The 20,960-nt window shown below is 30.7% G+C and overlaps 2 protein-coding genes across 2 annotated transcripts; both read right to left on the bottom strand.

Moving 5' to 3' along the window:
- Positions 1-16,873: 16,873 nt before the first annotated feature.
- Positions 16,874-17,919, bottom strand: LOC141705914 (chitinase 2-like). Its single transcript, XM_074508779.1, has one exon. The coding sequence runs from the start codon at positions 17,902-17,904 to the stop codon at positions 16,987-16,989; it is 918 nt and encodes a 305-aa protein (XP_074364880.1). The 5' UTR covers positions 17,905-17,919; the 3' UTR covers positions 16,874-16,986.
- A 1,056-nt stretch (positions 17,920-18,975) lies between these two features.
- LOC141707322 (chitinase 2-like) lies at positions 18,976-20,691 on the bottom strand. The gene is made up of 3 exons (XM_074510413.1): positions 20,443-20,691; positions 20,205-20,305; positions 18,976-20,093 (listed from the first exon to the last, which is right to left on the bottom strand). The coding sequence occupies exons 2-3, from the start codon at positions 20,263-20,265 to the stop codon at positions 19,249-19,251; spliced, it is 906 nt and encodes a 301-aa protein (XP_074366514.1). The 5' UTR covers positions 20,266-20,305; positions 20,443-20,691; the 3' UTR covers positions 18,976-19,248.
- Between the last annotated feature and the right edge of the window lie 269 nt (positions 20,692-20,960).

Genomic DNA, 20,960 nt, shown 5'->3' on the forward strand with positions numbered 1-20,960 from the left:
CCTTCAGAACAACTCTTTCTTTAGATTTACTAACTATTTCACAATGTTCTGCAAAGAAATCAACATGATAACCTCTGTCACAGATTTGACTTATACTCAGTAGGTTGTGTTTAAGTCCTGAGACCAGAGCTACATCTTTAATGATGACATTCCCAAGATTGATATTGCCATATCCCAAAGTTTTTCCAATGTTGCCATCTCCATAAGAAACACTTGGGCCAGCTTTCTCCACAAAGTCTGATAGCAGGGCCTTATTTCCAGTCATATGTCCTGAACATCCACTGTCCAGAACTAAAATATTTTTCCTGTTGCCCTGCAATCAAAAAGACCACTAATTATTAGTTTTAAGGACCCAGACTTGCTTGGATCCTTTGGCCTTTTTAGGTTTGTTAACATTTGCAGCGGATTTAGCATCAGATTTTATGTTAACAGTTTTCTTATCAGAACTTATACTACCAGACTTTGAATCAGAACTTACACTAGAAGGAACAACAGAAACTTTCTTTAAAGAAGGTTTTATTTGATAATAATCATAGTACAAACTATGATATTCCTTACAAGTATAAATGGAATGCCATAAACTACCACAATGAAAACAAGGATTTTGTGGTTTGTATCTAACAGACTGACTCTTAACTCCTGATTTTGAAGATAAGGAGTTAATATTCTTATTCTTCCTGCAAAAAGAAGCCAGATGGTTAGAACTTCCACAGTTATGACATGCTTTCCTAGGAGCATCAGGAACAGATTTATAGTTATTGCTTTTATTCACACCTTCCTTTCCATTCCTGTTTTTCCTAGGTGATTTTACCTTGTTTGCATTCTTAACATCTTTCAGCTTATGCTTAAGCTGCTTCTTTGTCATTAAGCCTATGTTAACTTCAGCTGTCTTTTCCTGTTTTAGTTTGTCAGAAGCTAATTCCTTTTTAACTTCTGATTTCTCCTTTTCAGATTTTTCAGTTACAAACTTAACAGGTTTTAACTTCGGCTTTTGCTTATCAACAGGCTTAATTTCTACAGTTCCTTTTTCATTTTTATTTTCTCCATAACCTAAGCCCTCTTTCCAGTTTCCACTGCTTAGCAAATTTTGAGTTGTTTTGCCAGAGTTAGTCCAAGTCCTAATAATCTCTCTCTCCTTTTCTAACTCAGTTTTTAGAGATTCATTCATTTTTAGCACTTCATTCCTAACATAAAAAGCATCATCTCTATCCTTTTGAGTTTGATGGAACATGACTAACTCTTTTTCTAAGAAATCATTTCTTTTCCTAAAAGCAAGATTTTCAGAAGTTAATCTTTCACATGTTAAAGTTTGATCTCTATAACTAACAAACATGGTTTTAAGATATCTTCTCAACTCATTAATATCATCAGTATGAAAAGCATAAGTAGTCTGAGGTACCTTTATTTCAGCAGCTTCAGAACTGCTCTTAGAACTTGATTTATCAGCATTTGCCATCAATGCATAGTTCTCCTCACTTTCAGAGTCTGAGGTGTCTGTCCAGCTTTTCTGCTTTATGACAAGAGCTTTTCCTTTGTCACTCTTGGTCTTCTTGCAATCAGGAGATATGTGGCATTTCTCACCATAATTATAACATTTAACATTGGCGTAATCTCCTCTGTCAGACTTTCCTCCTCTTCCTTCAGATCTTCTGAAATTCTTCTTATCAGAACTTATGCCTTTCCTGGAAAACTTCTTTCCCTTCCTGAACTTCCTGTATGCAATCTTTGTGATTCCTTTCACCATAAGAGCACACAGCTTCATCATCTCCTCATCAGCATCAGTTTCAGGCAAGCTTTCAGAATCTGAGTCATCATCACTCTCAGAACTTGATGACTCAGTATCAGACTTTATGAAAAGAGCTTTACCTTTGTCTTTCTTTGAGGAAGGTGCTTTGGTGGATTCCTCTTCAGCCTTGAGAGCAACTGTCCTTGACTTTCCTCCTTTCCTCTTGCTTCTTTGTTCCATCTCAAGTTCATGAGTCTTGAGCATTCCATAGATTTCATCAAGAGTTGTTTCATCAAGATTGTAGTTGTCTCTTATTGTTGTTGCCTTCAAATCCCAGCATTCAGGAAGAGCTAACAGGAATTTTAGGTTGGTATCTTCAAGATCATACTCTTTACCAACCAATGACAAATCATTCAAAAGTTTGACAAATCTATCATATAAATCATTCAATGACTCATTAGATTTTGAGTCAAAATGTTCATACTCTTGAGTGAGTATTGTCTTCCTGTTCTTCTTAACTGTTTCAGTTCCTTGACACCTTGTCTCCAGTGCATCCCATATCTCCTTGGCAGTCTTGCAGTTGATTACCCTGTTTGACATTACATTATCAATGGCACTATGCAGTACGTGTCGTACCTTGGCATCCTTAGCAATAGATGCTATATCTTCAGCAGTGTAATCACTCTTTTCCTTTGGTACAGTCTTTGCTGCTTCACCTGCAACTACAACAGCGAGCTTGGTAGGTTTGTGAGGCCCTTCCTTGATTCTATCAAGATATTCTGGATCTGTTGCTTCCAGAAACATGGTCATCCTTACCTTCCATATGGGATATTCAGATGGTCTCAATATGGGAACTCTGATAGTCTCATATCGACTCTGAATTGATGTCTTTGATGATTCCTCAGTTTTGGTAGGCTTAGTTGGAGTTTCTGTGTCAGACATGATTGTGTTTGGATCTTTAACTGTATGTGTGTTAACAGAAGGCTCTGATACCACTTGTTAGGTCACACTTTCACTGTAGAGGGGGTGAATACAGTGTTTATTACAATCAAATCAAACTTCAAGAACTTATGTAACAGAAAACAAACTTTATTGAAACAATAAACTCTGTTACAATCTGGAACTGTTATCTCTCAGTGATGAACAAAATATCACGAGAGCTGCTAAGGTTACAGTAAATAATATTCTCGATAATGATAACACTTATAGTGTAAACCCTATGTCTGTGTTTATATATTACACAGTTACAAGATAATCGCTAATTGATATGGAATATAATTCTGCTTCATAATATATATCAATCAGATATCTTTTCTTCCAAGTATTCCATTCTTTACGGAATTCCTTCTTCATGCATATCTCTTCTTATGTTTATCTTGATCTTCTTAACTTTAATCAGCTACTGTCCTTATCTGATCGTCCTTCAGCACTTAAGTTCTAATATCTATCTCCTGATGCTTATCTCCTGATAACATAAGTACTGATATCCCTTAAGTCCTGACGTCCAGTATAAGTACTGATCTCAGTTAAGTACTGATTTGTCCTGTTCAAATAAGATCTGAAATCTAAACATAAAACATATTAGCCATGACATTATCAAATATATCTAACACATAAGTTGCATGAGCTTCTGACTTGATCTGGAATATGAAGGAGGCGCGCGGTTCAATTTTCAAGTATATAATCCGTATGCGGTGAAAATGAGATATACAGAAGTTACATGGGATTCTAACTTGATCTGTACTGATACCGATCTAGAATGACTGAGTACCACTTTTTGTTATAATGCTACAACTAATTTTTGCACTGTTCATCACATACTTATTGAAGACAAACATTTGTTAGGCACTACATTCACAAAGGTAATATATTTTCTATTATTATATTTTCTAAAAATCTGATCAGATTAAATTTTCAGTTATAATTCCTTCTCAAAAGATTTGGAATTGGAATAATATATATAAGATTTTTATTGACGGTTTATCAGTGTCATCTTTGACGACGCCTCATGTTCTCCAACTAAAAAATATAATAGAGGATATATAATAATTTTAAAGTGGAATAAAATTAAAATAAGATATACTTGATTATTTCTCGGCTTCTTTTTCAAATGCGCCTCGTATTCTATAACTAAATAATATAATAAATGATATAATAATTTTGAAATTAAAATAAAATCAAAATAAGATATTTATTGACAGTTCCTTGATTCTGCAACTAAATATTTGTAAAAGAAGATTAAAATAATTTTTAAATTGAAATAAAATCAAAATAAGGTACTCGGCTTCGTTTTCGACAAATAGTATTTTATAAGTAAAGGTATAATTGAGGATTTAAAGCAATTTTGAAATTAGATTAAAATTAAAATAAGATATTTATTGACAATTTCTCGACGTTATCCTCGACGACACCTTACATTTTGCAACTAAAAAGGTATAAAAGAGGACATACAATAATTTTAAAATTGGAATAAAATCAAAATATAATATTAATTGACTGTTTCGCGGCTTCGTTTTCGATGACAGCTCGTATTCTATAACTAACAATTAAAATAAAGGATCTAAAATAATTTTAAAATAAGGATGAAATCAAAATAAGATATTTATTGATATTTTCTCGGAGTTGTTGAAGGTGATGACTCGTATTCTACAACTAAAAGGGGATAGAAGAGGATATACAATAATTTTGAAATTAAAATAAAATCAAAATAAGATATTAAGTGACTGTTTCTCGACTTCGTTTTCGACTTCGTTTTCGACTTCACCACATATTCTATAACTAAAATGTATAATATAGGATATACAATTAGTTTAAAACTGAAATATAATTAAAATAAAGCATTTAATCGATTGTTTCTCGGCATCGTCTTCGACGATTCCTTATATTCTACAACTAAAAAGTGTAAAAGAGGATATACATTAATTTTATAATTAGAACAAAATCAAATAAGATATTAATTTATCGTTTATCATCTACATTTTTTTATGACGCCTCGTATTCTATAACTAAAAAGTATAAATGAGGATATATAATAATTTTGAAAATTGAATAAAATCAAAATAAGATATTTATTCACAGTTTCTCGGCGTCGTTTTCGACGACGCATCGTATTCTACAACTAAAAAGATATAGTAGAGGAGATACAAAATTAAAATAAAATCAAAATAAGATAATAATTGATTATTTCTCGGCTTCTTTTTCGACTACGCCTCGTATTCTATAACTAATAAATGATATACAATAATTTTGAAATTGAAATAAAATCAAAATAAGATATTTATTGATAGGTTCTAGGTTATGTAACTAAAATGTGTAAAAAAGGATGTACAATAATTTTAAAATTGAAATAAAATCAAAATAAGTTACTCAGTTTCATGTTTTACTATCGTATTCTTTAAGTAAAAAAAAAGTATAATTGAGGACAAACAATAGTTTTGAAATTGGATTAAAAAAATTATAGTGTTATAAAAAATTGCAATATTATAAGCCATATTAGTTAAAAAAATAATTATCATAAATTATTCAAGAGTAACATTTTTGGTTAAACAACATATATACCAACGATCGAGAATATTTTATATGAATCAACCTTATAAATTATATTAAAAAAATTAGTATCTATTAGAATATTTAAATTATGATAAATGAATGAGGTCATTTTACTTTATATTAAAGTCTAAGAATTAGTATTAGAATTAGTGTTTTTATTTGTCAAATTATTTTAAAAATGATAATAAAAACATATTTAGAGCGAATAATTTTTATATCATGACGCTAAAGTATGAAGCTATGTATAATTTACTTTTTTGACTATTTGTACTTGAATTGTTTGTTTTTTATTTTCAAATCGAACTTAACAATTCATTGTAATGAGAGATTGAACGAAAATTGATATATTGATGGGGTTAAATCTTGATTCAAAATCACGTGTGCATAAAGTATTATATCAAATTAGTTGGAAATATTTAATTATTATTTTCAATATATTTTTAAGAGAAAACTGGTTAGAGAAAATTTTATAAATAATTTATTTACTTAGTGTGAGCATCTGTTTATATTCTCAACTACACATCTATGCATATTCTTGGTAGACTAACATTTAAATCATAATTTTCTTACCTAAAATAATAAAAAATCATTGAACCCTCTTTTTGTTGTAAAATAAAAATCATTGAGCCCTCTTTTTGTTATCCGGTGAAATACAGCGTGCTCAATTTGTTTACTCTAAGCCTTATAAAAAATCGTGTAAAACCATTTTATTACAATTTGAAAATAAATATACTTGAGATATTATTGAAAACAAATTTTTTACAATTTGAACGTATGCATTTCTCTCTTGTGCTCTATTCTTAGAAACTATCATAATAACTCGTGCGAGCCACGGGTCATTTTCTAGAATTTTTTTATGCTTCATTCAATTATAATATTTATAGAGCAACTCCAACAATATCCTTATATTGGCTCTTTAGTCAAATTTGAAGAAAAAGAGATAAAATTTCCCTACAACAAGCTCCATGTCCCCCTCTATAACATTAGGAGTTTCGAATGCTTCCTCACTTTTAGAAGTCTATATCCCCTCAACTATTATTATATTATATTTTCCCTACCCGTTATTTTAAATTTAATGAATGAATATAAATAGGGTAATAAGTGTACGTTTAAAATGAAACGATTAAATTTAATCCGTAGAATGTCGTTAGTATATTTTCAAATAAAAAGTTACAAATTAACATATATGTTGAATACAGAGTTGACCAAAATCTTGAATTTTATTTAAATAAATTATATGTATTACTCTATACTATTATCGAATTGACTACTAACTTACAATTAACTTACTCAATTTAAAAACATAAAAAATGCATAACTCATGTAAGAATGACTTACAATCATAATATACAATAATGTTAAATTTACATTGTTATTTTTTTGAACAGAAAATTTACATTATTGTTAATATTAAAGTTGATTTTAATGAAAAAAATTAGTTTTTGAAATTTAACGTATGTATGTATGGGAAAATGTTAGTTTTTTATTTACACTACTGTTAACAAAGTAAGATTAAGTTATATATATATATATATATATGTGTGTGTGTTTCTGTTAGCATAAAAATTATTGTATGTTACATCTCTTAGTAAATTATGATAGTTTCAATTATTTATATGTTAAATATATGATTTATGTACATGTATAATCATTATTAACATCTAGTGAGATAATTGATTACTTAAATAACATGTATTTATAATTATTCCAAAATTAAAATTATGTAATAAATATATTGCTATAATATATATATGGTATTCACATTATCACTAACGAACAATCCATATCTATTTTTTACGCAACCGGGTATCAATCATGGTTGTAACATAAAAATGAATTATATATTTTTAAGACTTATTATTGATATTCATGATTTTTTTTCAAGAATTCGAAAGAAAAATTGTATTTATATCGTTATTTAAATCGTTTTTAAGTTTCTTTCATTACGACTCTAATATTTCTTCATATAATAATTTGATAAAATTTTATAGTATTCTTCTAAAATTAAAAAAATTCAGTTCGATAAAGTTTTATAAATATCAGTTGAACTGGTTAATTACTTCAAATTATTAAACAATATATGTTTTTTTCCTTAAATAATATAAAATGCATTGAATCAAATGCTACAATATAGTATAGATATAACTTTTATTTGAATCATTCAAAATATTAAAATAATTCAAAATATTTGTACAATATTATCTTGATCAATAAATATTGTTGATCTAAAAGAATTCTTTTTAAAAAGTTATTTTTTTTAAAGTGAAAAATGAAAAATAAATCGATTTAATATATCGTCGTAGTTTTAACAAATCTAGTGAGATCTCATTTCAAATTTCAAATATTCTTAATATTGGGACAAATCCCAAAAGTAATCATGCGTAACCAGTGAAGTTAGTAATTTTAATATAAATAATCAATTGACTTGTTCTATAAAGACCTCAAACACATTAATTTATATTAACATAGGATATTAAAAAAAAATTCAAATTATTGGTAAGATATTCTCGCTGAGCTTGTAATTTAAATTTACTAAACGTAGATTGTAACGATGTTTTTCGGCCGGGTCATGTAGTCAAATTTCGAGTATTTTTTGAACAATGAGCCAAGTTCTAAAATGCATTGACTCATTATAATTCGAACTTATCTAAATATGTAATACCAATATAGATTATTTATATATAAACGATTCTATTTTCAATAATTTTTTTAAAATTATATATGTACATTTTAATTAGTTTTTATAATAAAAAATATGTTAAAAATATATGAGATATATTTCCAAACTAAAAAATGATTAATAAATAAGATAATAATACATTTATGTACTATGCCTAATTTTATATCTGGAATTCAATTCTTTAAAATTAACTGTACAAATATTCAACTAACTATCTTTTTTTTGCGGAATTTAAGTAAGTATCTTTAAAGTTAAATAAAATATTTATTTAGCACACTTACATATTATGTGTATGATAAAAAGTACATGTGACAATATGTAGTGGTAAGAGGTTGAGTTCGATTCCCACAAACCACATCTTTTATAATAAAACTTTTTTATAAATTAATATATCATATTTCTCTATAATGGTACGATATAAGTAAGATAGAAATATATAACACTAATTTAAAAAAATGTCAGGAGAAAAAGAATACTTACATTTTAATCATTTAATTTGGTAAAAGATAAAAGGTTAACTTGAAAAATTGAAAAAATACTTTAAAATATACTAAATACAGACCTACACAAAATTTTCATTCATATAAAATATTCACTCCTTATCTTTTTTATATGTCACAAATTGACTTCATCAAATGACAAAAATTCATTAATATTTTATAATGGAATAAAATAAAAAATTATATATTATTAAAAATTACACTTAATCTATTTTAATATTAATTTTAAGTTTTTTTAATAACATAAGAGTTAGTATTTAATTTTTGATAAAAAACGGGTCAATTTGATCAATAAATAAATGTGAGAAGGTATTACTAATTTAAATTTTATTTTAGTCCACCCCATAGATATGTATGTAAGATATGAGAAATGGTCATTGTGAAAATTCTATAATTTAATAAATTTTCACCGTAATGTAGACATGTTATTTTCAATGTTTAATTTGAATAAATAAATAAATTACTAACTTTATTAATAAATCTTAGTAAAAAGCTTTTAATGAAAGTATCTTATTTTTAATAAATGAATGCATTTTTCTGTTTATATAATACAATTAAAGCATAAAATTGTTCACCATAAAATATATAAACATGTAAAAAAATTACATGGACATAACATGTATCTTATTTTTAAAAATGAATGCATTTTTTTTGTTTGGTTTTAAAAATACAATTAAGAAATATTAAAATTATGCACCATTAAAAAAATATAAACATATTAGAAATTTATTTAAATATATAACATGTAGTAAAATATTAGTAGGTGAAAAATACAATATGCTAATAATTTATCATGGTGTGATATTTGAATTATTTATTCAATTCAAATTGATTTTACTATTATTTCTTGATTCTAAAATTATTAGTTTGTAACTAATATGCACCTAGCTACAAACTATTTTAAACTATTTTATACCAAGATAATTGTAGAAACTATCACGATCTCATTTCCTCTATGCTGGAATCAGCATTTTTTCAACCATGCATAGAGATTTCCAACTACTTTTGCCTTTATGTAGACATGCAAGTCTGCAACTCCAGACTCACATAATAGTTCTTTACAAAAAATTGCACGTTCTTCCATTAACTTCTTGCGAAATTCTTTCCCAACAATAGTGTCAACAGGTGAATGAATTAAGTACAGGTGAAGCTTGTTAGGGCATGAACCTCTAATCCTGCTCATTATCCATGATTGAACATTTACCAATCACTGCAATTTTTTCATATTTAAATGGAGTCTCTTCTTCCTGTTCAAGGCCGCCTTTATCCCCAAAATCAGTTCTCTCGTTTCCGTCTTCTCGAAAACACTGGGAGAAAGAATTTGGAGTATAACCTTCATTAGACAAAATGCTTGGAAATTATATTTTTTGACAAAATGCTTGGAACTGATATTTTTTTGTAAACGTCAACAAATGAACCAACTTGCACCTCTCTGCAGCTAAACAATCAAATTTGCACACTTCAATCAAAAGTCAAAACTTATCAAATGCAAGTGAAAGAGACATTTCGTGCATACATAAATTCTTTTACTTGTAAAAAAAGTTACAGAAAGAGTTACTCAGTTGGCTACTCACCCAGATATGACTTCGTCTCAACTGCTTGTATTCGATCTTGAATTTTGAATTATAAAATATGCTTCATAAAAATCCCAGAAGTAGGAGCTAATTTCAGATGTGACATAGAAAAATGTGAACGTATGTTCTAAATATTATTAGACAATACACAACAAATATAAGATGTAATAACCAAAATACTGCACATAGAAGTACATTTAAGATTAAGTCTTTTATGTTAAGATCTTACACCCATTATCAAATGTAGACCTGGATTCTATCACACCCCTAAATTTTATATAGGTTTACATTTTCTAATACACACGTAAGTAAATTATATAAGCATCTCGAATGGCTAGGGTGCTAGGGCTGTTAACTTCATTGTTATTAACCATTGTGTTCATTCCATATCAAGTAAGCAAAAAGAAAAAATGAGAACTTGAATTATATGAGATATGACAGGAATTAAACCCACTGACCTCATGAGTCAATATAGTCCAAGAAGTAAGTAAATTTCCACGTGCAGTAATGAGCTTCAAAACTCGTTGTGTAAACAGGCAATCAAGACACAAATGATTGACATTTTCAGTCCCACCGATACAGAGATAGCAAGTGTTAGATTTGCGATGCCAAACTGCCTCAATCTTATAAGAGTGCTACAACTGTCAAGCATAATTAGCCAATACACAAAAGAGTGGTGTGGCACCCTTTATTTGTACTAAACTCTTGTTGTTTAGGGATTGAAGTTACCTTCATGTCAAATAGAATTCCAGAGATCAGTAATAGTAATTGCTGAAGATGTTATACCATTTCATCGAATGTCATCAAATTTATGGAAATTGAAGGGTGTTTGTGTGACATTTTCCATCCAAAGAATCATATAATGGTAATTTGAGTCTGGAAAACTCCAGCCTGAAGAGGAGAGTAATTATGAGACTGTAGTAGTGGCTGGTATGACTGAGTGAGATAGAGTAGGATCTGTAAGGCTGTTACAGATGGCTTGGTTCCTTTTCTAGGGGTCAAACTAAAGAGATGAGCGTTGTCCATTCCCAATGCTATATGTTATAAAAGGTTTGGTAATATCCTTAGGACCCAACATTTTTCAGGATCGATTAGACTTTATTTGGTTTCAGGATCCATGTGATGCATGCGTGAAATCATTATACAGACTTTTGCCTTTAATGCAGTTTATTGATCTGCTGTCCCTGTCCCTCTTTCGTAACATTGCATGTTAATACAATATAATATTAAGAAAATAAAACACAATGCATTGAAATAAAATTAAACTAAATATCTCTGTTGATAATGCTTTTAAAGATGAGAAAAGATCAAGTGATAACATCAATAAATCAACCAAAATAATTATTTTTATATATCACGTAGCAAAAGCAAGCCATCCTTGTGTCATTATACATGCACTGATTAACTCTCTTATGTGATTTGTGTAAAAGAAGTGCATTGATTAGCTCTCTTATGTGTTTTCTGAAAGACATAGATTAATTGAATGCAAACTGCAAAAATAGCCAAAAAATGATGGAAAGACTAAAAACCATGCCTTTTTCTCACACTCATCTACCAAAGTTCGACGGGAAAGAAGAGATTGTACCAATAGGATCAAACCGTTGATGAAATCTTTAGGACATTCGTCATATAGCAGTTGCCCGACAACCAAAGGAGCATTTCCAGGATTGACCTAAGAAAAAAGAATGGACTCAGTGTTATAACTAGGCTGAGCATTCGGTCGGTTCGGTCAAAAATCGAACCGAACTGAATTAACCGAAAATTGAATTATTGTATTTTTCAAAACTGAACCGAACTGATCTTATATATTAACCGAACCGAAAACCGAATCGAATTATTTCGGTTTATTCAGTTCGATTTCTAAAAAACCGAAATAGTTAAAAAATATTGTTTTATAATTAAAATTTATAAAATAAAAAACCAAAAAAAATTTTAAATATACTATAAAATTGCAAACACCGTTTTATTATTGAAGATTAAAGACCTATACACTAGTTTATAGGTCATCTTACAGTGCTACTACTAATAACTAATAATACTAGTATTAATATGTATATGTTTAATAAATATGTTATATATAAAATATAATTCAAAATAATGTATAAATATTTTTTGGTTAATTCGGTTTTAACCGAACCGGTATTCTAAAAACCGAACTGAACCGATTTTATTTCGGTCGAAACCGAAAAATCGAAATAACCGAAATTTTTCAAAAAAATCAAACCAAACTGAACCGAAATTGCTCGGTTCGATTCGGTTTTTCGGTTTTGGTTCGGTTTTGCTCAGCCCTAGTTATAACCAAGCATACTAAATTAATGGTCAGAAATACTTGATGAAAGTTTTACCTTCTACACATAACTTCCATATATGGAAGCATATTGTTGTGTATAGGTACCGTGTAAGATCTGGAACGAAACCAAAGCAGTCACAAACATTAATCAGTTGGCGTGCATCTGGAAGGTTGGCTTCCATTAAGAGGTTCTTTATTTTTCAGCATCATAGTTATTTTATTCTCGTGAAACATTCAACTTCCTTGGTTTATCCAGTCTTAGTAGCTGCCTCAATGTACTTGAAGTGGACGTTATGATCCTCACTGAAAATAGACCAAATAAGTATTTGTAAGCTAAAAAATAACTGAACTCTATCATTTCCAAGAGAAGTGTGAAATGCTAGTTATATTCATTCGAAACTAAAATAACTGAACTCTATCTTGCTTCTCGACAAAATTATTATTTTATTTTCCACCAAAATCTACTACCTACACGTCAAAAATATTATCATAAAATGGTTGTAATGCAAATTTTTACAGTAGCATTTTTCAAGAATGTCCAGAATATCACTAAGAGGTTATATAATATGCAATAATCAAAGATAAAAAATCAACATAATGACTATGTGATAGTCTTGAATGAATCCTGATTATAACCTAGTAATATGTTATCGTTGTCATCAGCATAGCTAGAGTTCTTTACCCGACTGTCAAGAAAAATAGAGAGAGAGAGAGACTCTGATGCCAGCAAGAAATTGAACTTTTATACGAACTATCATTAAGGCTGATACTTCTCTCTATCTTCCCTCCCTATGTGATCATTTCTGAACTTTCATCGTTACTTAGATTTTTCCATATGTTACCTTCAAGTATACCTTAAGTTAAGCAGTATCAAATTATCAAAATCAAAGTCATTTGACTATAGTGAGAAGCGGAGATAACTGAAAAATCTTTCCTTAGAATATCCACTGGCTCCCGTAATCATGCCTGAAAAAAATGTCAAAATAGCAAGTAACAACAGTCTTTTCTAAAAAGTTCAACACACACACATTTATGTTCCAAACCATCTAGCATAAACATAATTATCAAAAACTTATATTTCGCAGCATGGAGCTTCGCAAGTGATCTCGTAATATATAAGAGCAAAAATTGATAATTTTTTTCCTATTGTCAGCAAATCTATACCACTCAACTATTGTAGACAGAAATTTATTCATCTGCGCATTTGTGTGAGCTTAAGTGGCATGGAACATTCTAAAACATGGTTTTGGATCTGGATCTCTATCCCCTTTCAGATAATTTAACTTTCTAAACTATTTAATGCACTTTTTGAGGCTTACTGTAACAGACAATAAAGTCCCTACACCTTTCTCACTTATGATCTTTCCCCCAGTGGCAGTATAACGCAGAGTGGCCATCAATTCAATCACAAAATGCACCAAGAAGTTGAAACATGAAACATTAGTTTAACGTACAACATTAATATAAAAAATAAAGTAATTAACACGGTAAAAAATAATACCTTTAAAAATACGATGTTATTTTCTCGCTTAATTCTTTAAGATTTACAATCTAAATTGTTGGTGCATTTGAGTTTACAATATGAGTAGGTGATAAAAAAATATTTACATCGTGTCTGCAAGTATGAGCGACAGCGTCAATTACTGCATAGAAGACTGCTGCCTTTTTTAAATAATACAACACTCAAGTTAATGATGTATTCCAAGAAATTCCAGATTCCAACTTGGGGCAGGGAAATTTGTAAGCACAAACTGAAAAACTCATATTATGTATTCAGTATTACAACTTAAACATATATAGATCCAAACAAAATAAACTATATTTTGGTACTGAATAATTTTTGACAGAATTGGAAAATATTATGTACAAGCCTATAAGGAAAGTGTCGAGAACTTTAAGTACAACGGTCATCGAATGCCAACAGTCTAAGCAAACATCAACTCTTGAGCAACAATATTTGGCATTATCATGATACATCATATCCTGTTGTGCAAAGACAAAATAACATATAAATGATGAATGACGGATATGATGATACGCCATATCATGTTGTTATATAAATCTTAAACTTTTACTTCCATTGCATTGCCATATCAAGGCCTGCAATAAATGTGAAAATAGTAAGTAACATGAATGTGTATCCGAAAAAACAAATTAAATAACAAAAATGAAAAATAAAATATACATAAGGAAAAAAAATGAGTCAGGGAAAGAAAACAAACAAACCTCCAATTGTAAACACATATGCAAACTTCTGTTTCAGAAGCAAATAATCTATCCACAATCACGACCAATTACAATCAACACAGATACATATAGTTCAAAAAATATATAGGCATGAATCATATTTAATTACAAAAATAACTGAAAAATTATCCGAGAAGATATGGACACAGAAATCTGAGAAAATACAAAGTGAGACAATAGAATTTGGCCGAGAAAATAATCAACAAACATGTACATTTACACTTGCATTATAAAATTTATAAATATCAATAAAAACTACAAAAGTCATGCTTCAAACAGATGAGACATGAGGCTATAGATAGTAAATCATTACTTAGTGTCTAAAAAAGTTTTAGCTAATTAAGTAGATCCATATACCCAACTGATGATCACTGTGATTGAGAAATATACTCTTGAATAATAATTACAATTGAATCAAAAAAATATGAAAAGTATTTTAAAATAAGATATAAAGAAAGCATATGTAAACAATTAAATCAAGAATTCCTAATAAAAATATTTGCATACATCATTGTTATATGACCTGATAATGGTTTGAGAGGAAGGAGATGATGGTCAAGCAGAACCGCTCCCGACTTTAAAACGGAAAACAGATAAAAGTGAGTCAAACTCTGTGCACGAAGGGAGATTAATTATCAATTATATCTGTCACCAACATCCGTAAAAAGTAATAAGGCATAGAGTAAACAAATTAAGCGCGCTACATTTCACCAGACAACAATCATGTAGAAATTGATAAGTATTTACCTGTTGACGTAGCATTAGTATGGTTTGAGGCGTCTTGACAACATGTCTTAAACGGAGTTGTAAAATCATCTAAATGAATTAAATTACACTTGAATCAGACATAAAACAAAAGTAAATCCAGGAAAATAGTAAGAATAGTATATTAGCCAACCGCGGTGGCATTAGAAATGTTGGGATGAACATTCTATGAGTTTTGACTCCAAATCCTACGTTTTAAACCTAAAGAAAACATCACACAAAAGTTACTCATTTTCCACGTGGCCACAAAAGTTACAATTAAACTTTGATGAAAAATCAAACATGTAAGTGAGGATCTTGAGGATGAATTTGTTGAGGGTGGATCTATATCTGTAACTGACCCATAAATGATCAAAATGTCTTTATCATCAATATAGATTTCAAGTAATCTAAATTGAGCCGGAGGATTAAAAACAAATCTCTTATTAAAATTTCATCAAACATGTAAACCCCATAAACAGAATTAATATAATTGTCTCCGTTTAAGAATTTTTACCTGATTTAATAGAACCTAAATAAAAAAACCTTCATATAGCATAAATCAGTTACACTGACATACGTTTCATCCTGCACAAATCAAACAAATTAAATAATTTACACACACATATACAAATATATATATATAAAGAAGGCGACAAAAATTGGGAGAAAGAAAAAAGTCTAAGAAGGAAAATGAAGGAAAAAAATATATTAATGATTTTGTATGTTTCGCCATTCTTGAAAGAGTTCTGAGAAAAGTGTATACATCAATATATAAACAGAAGAGAAGCAAAATAAGTAGAAAATTGTGAGAGAATAAAAATGAAGAAGGAGAAGGAAAAAAAAAGAAAAAATTAATTGATTGTGTGTATTGCCGTTCTTGAGAGATAGAATGATTAACAATTTTAAATTTTAAAAATTGATGTGGAATGATGATAAGATACAGTTGCTAATTTGATATAATCATAAAGCAGTTTAAGTGTAAGTTAATGGGTTGAGATAAATATTTATGTAAAAGATCCATGAATCTGTGTATAATATAAAGTTTTATAAGTAAAAAAATAAAATGAATTATGGGTGATGGATAAATTTTATATGGGCAATAGTAGAGTATAAGATTATACAAATATAGATGAATGGGATGCGTGATAACTATGTGACTATGAATGGGGATGCGTGATAACTATGTGACTGGCTATAATTCAAGCTTTGGCGTGGAAGAAGTTATCTCAAGTCATTGTTATCAACTAAACGGAAATGACAAACCATGTTTCAACTTTCAACTATAAATTTGTTTTCTGTATGCGCATGCCTTGAAAAGCCTTCTCTGACCAATAACAAAAAGTCTACCGGGCCAAACACTTAAAAGCCCAAGTGTATCGTAGAGTAGGGTCTGGAAGGTAAAACGTACGCAATAATTTTACCCTTTTCTACTCCCATTATTATAGTTAATGACTTAATGATGAATTGAATAAGCTTGGCAAAAATTATAAATATTGAAATGCATAAGTATGATAGTATAAGTTTATCTAGAACAAGCAAACAGATTTCTCAAAGTTACTAACAATAATCAGATACGAAAAATATAATTACATATACTGAAGCTGGGGAAATTAAGGTAGCAATAAATATTACACTCACAGTTCATACTGGCAAATTAAGATAACATTATGAGACTAGTGGTTGATTGCTAGCAATGCTTGTGATTGCTTCTCATAGGGAAACCCTTTCGACATAGAATCATCAGCAGACCAGATAAAGATACCATGAAGTTCATTCTTGCTTTTGAGCCTGTGACATGCTGTAAAGAAGCCATTTTGTGGAGACAAACCACCACTTCCATCAGTACTAAAGCTAGCCAAGACCTTACCTCCTTCGTATTTAGACGTTTGAGTCTCGAAATAATTTATAAATTGTGATACGGTAGTCCCTTCATCATATGCATAGAACTGAAAGTTCACATAGTCTATGAGATGACCATAACTCTTCCAAAGAGCCAAGTAATGACTTTGAACTTGATCGTCGTCATAAGGAGCTATTGAAGCAAATGAAATGACTCCGTTATTCTTAAGGGCTTTAATGAGTCTCCCGATACATTCTGCAAATGTCTGAGGATCTCCACGAAAATGCTCATAATCAATATCAATGCCGTCCAAGTTGTATTCTTGGATGATATCTGTGAGTGAAGATATAGCATTAGAAACCCAAGAATCAACTGAAGATGGGCTGAAGTAGGCGCTACCATCTCCAACACTATCGCCTCCTAAGCTCAGTGCCACCTTAACATTTGAATGCTTATTCTTGATAGCGGAGACTTGAGATGCGCTGAGATTTTCATTGTCCCAAAATATGTTGAACTTTCCGTTGGTGGGAGAAGGAGATGATGAAGTGGTATAGTCGATTGCAAAAGCAAGGATAAAATGAAATTCAACATTCGGGTTTATTGGTACATCCGAGAACTTTATGTTGTTAAACTCTGCACCAATGTATTCTCGGAAGATGTCTGAGGTTGCTGGGGAAGCTAATTGTGTTGCTGAGGTGATTAGAAGAGCTTGAAGAGCGAAAAGTGTGAGGCAAATCTTTGACAACTCCATTATATGAAAGAAGAGATTGTGTTGAAGGCTTGATGAACTAAACTCAGTGAAATACATATATATAGAATTCAGAAATGTAAAAATTTATAGAATATGGACATAAAATGTAACTGCTTTACATGGATTGTGTACGCTGTTACTACGCGTACGTTGTTTCTTTTGTACATTTTATCATTTACTGAATAGATTGTTTTTTATGCAACCTGAGAAAGTAACATTCAGCTTCCAAATATACATTTTGAGTCGTCTCTTGTCTTTATACGCTGCCCTTCTTTATATGGTGCTATAATGCATGTTTATAAGGTTCGCAAACATTTTACATTTATTGGATCCTGCTAAGCGGAATATACTGAGCCCGTTTGATTTTGCATCTTAACAACTAGCTGTCTCACTGCAGCAGCCTTGAATTTTGTAGAAGATAGTTTTGTTTGTTTCATTATGTTTATTCATAGTCATTTAAACAGTATGATACCTTCTCCCCACAGGCACAGCAGTGATTAAACAATTGACTTAATTTGTTTCTACAATTAGATCCACTTTACAAGGCCTGTAATTCAGGCCGAGCGAGCCGAGTTTCGAGCCGGGCATAATTCGAGCCGAGATTAATTAAATCGAGTCGAGCCGGCTCATTTAACTAATCGAGCCTAATCCTCTACCCGAACTCGACTCGTTTAATTTCACGAGTCGAGTCGAGCCGGGGCATTTAGCTAAACGAGCCGATTTTAACAAGTCGGGCGAGCTGGCTCGTTTAATTTTACACTTAATCGAGCCAAAAACTCTAACAGAACTCAGCTCGTTTAATTTCACGAGTCGAGTCAAGGCAGCTCGGGTAATTAGACGAGCCGGAACTTCGGTCCGAACTCGGCTCGTTTAAATGAGCCGAGTCGAGCCCACTTAAACGAGTTCGAGTCGGGCGAGCTCGCGAGCCGACCGACTCGAATTGCAGCCCTATTCACAACAAATATCAAACAATGGTTAACTGACATAAACTTCTAATTAAGGAGCTATTGGTTTCCTGTTTAATTGATTTAGGGACCAAGTAATAATTTATTCATGTAAAGTACTGTTTGGATTATGTCATCCACCCTATTAGTTAAGCAATGCTTGCTATATGAAGATAACTGATACATCAACTTTAGAGCATACAATCAACCAACAAGGCCAAAAAAGAAGAAGCAACTATTAACACATGATATGTATAACATGCCGTTCTCCTAATACCTTGTAAAAGTTCTGGTATTTGGAGAGTTGGAGATTACATAAAATGAACAAATAGATTATAGACAGCCCCGTGTATTATTCATTAACGTTTTATTGCCAGGATTCTGCTTCTGTGCATTCTGATCAAGACGACGCCAACAATGCTTGAGACGTCTTCTCATATTTGAACCCATTGGCCTTAGATTCATCAGCACACCATACATATATTCCCCCAAGCTTTCCTTGTCCTTTTAATTCTTTACAAGCCTCAAAAAACCCATCATCGGGTTTCAGTCCGATATTACCCTTGATAATAAAGCTAGCTAAAAGCTGTCCGCCTTGATAGTTATGAAGCTGTTGGTTATAGTACTGCAGAAACTGCGGAACACTTAGCTTATCATATGCATAAAACTGAAAGTTAACGTAGTCGATGACATGCCCGTATTTCCTCCACAAAGCTAAGTAATGACTTTGAACTTCTCCTCCATCATCAAAAGGCGCAATGGAAGCAAAGGAGATGACTTTATTATGTTTAAGCGTTGTTATTAGTTGTCCAATGCATTCTACATACGTATGTAAATTTGAACCTGAATCGTAATGCTCATAATCAATGTCGATTCCATCAATGTTATATTTTTTTATGATTGTGGTTAGTGAGGAAACTGCATTTTGGACCCAAGAGTTTATTGATTTTGGCTTAAAATATGCGTAACCATTTGCATCTCCAACCGTATCTCCCCCCAAGCTAATTGCAACTTTGACATTTGAGTGCTTATCTTTTATTGAAGCGATATCATCAGGACCCAAATTATTGGTTTCCCAGAAAACGTTAAAAACACCGTCAGTAGGTGAAAAACTATCGGTAGTGTAATCAATAACAAATGCTAGGATGAAGTGAAATTCAACCTCGGAGTTTATAGGCAAATCAGACAACTTGACGGAGTCAGATTCAGCTCCAATGTACTCCCGGAAAAGCTTTGAATTTGCAGCTGTTTATGGGCATTAATAGTCATAACCATAGAATAAGTTTATATAAATGTTGAATAAATCAAAGAACAATGAAATACTTGTTTAACTCAAGAAAGAACATAGGTACTTACCGTTGCTTGAGGGAAAAAACAGAATACAGATCGTGAACAGCAGTATATTCCATGCCTTCATAGCTATGTTCCCTTTTTAGTGTGCTGAATCTGTATATGCACTAGTGATACAACAGACGTATTTATAAGAAGTATTAGATACTGTATCGATTAGATTAATATACAGATGCCGCCATCTTAAGAAGATAAAAACAAAATATACGCCTTTTGAGGGTGTCTTAAGTTGTTCTAATAACACCTTAAGATTCTGAGAGAGCAGATAATGCTACAGAACTTTGCGCGAGCAAGCAATAAGGATCATTCTCCTTGTTCTAAGATGAAATCTTTACTAAATGCCAAACTGCCAACCGAGCAAACAAGTAATGAATCTTTTAGAAATACTTTAATCTATGAATTACAAAATTGAACACATATGCTTTGCAATTGCAGCCAATCGAACAACTCCAGATCTCTCTGATTTCTATGAACAGAAGCAGCTTAGCTTTAATTTTTTGATGTTTTTCAGAGTTATTTTGTTATTTTATTGGTCAATGTAGTAAATCAAATTCCTGTTTCCGGAAAAAGACAATCAAGTAAGGACCAAAATGATTCCATTGGTTTTGTGGGCAAGATGGCTCACAAATAAGACTAAAACAACACCTGGAAAACAACGATTATATATCCATATCTATGTAAAACTTATGATATCAATGTTGTTGCAGTAAGGTAAAAAAAAACCACTATCGGCTATATAGTCAATATCATGAGTTTAGTGAC

The sequence above is a fragment of the Apium graveolens genome, chromosome 2 (genome assembly GCF_009905375.1).
Source record: "Apium graveolens cultivar Ventura chromosome 2, ASM990537v1, whole genome shotgun sequence".
Classification (NCBI taxonomy): domain Eukaryota; kingdom Viridiplantae; phylum Streptophyta; class Magnoliopsida; order Apiales; family Apiaceae; genus Apium; species Apium graveolens.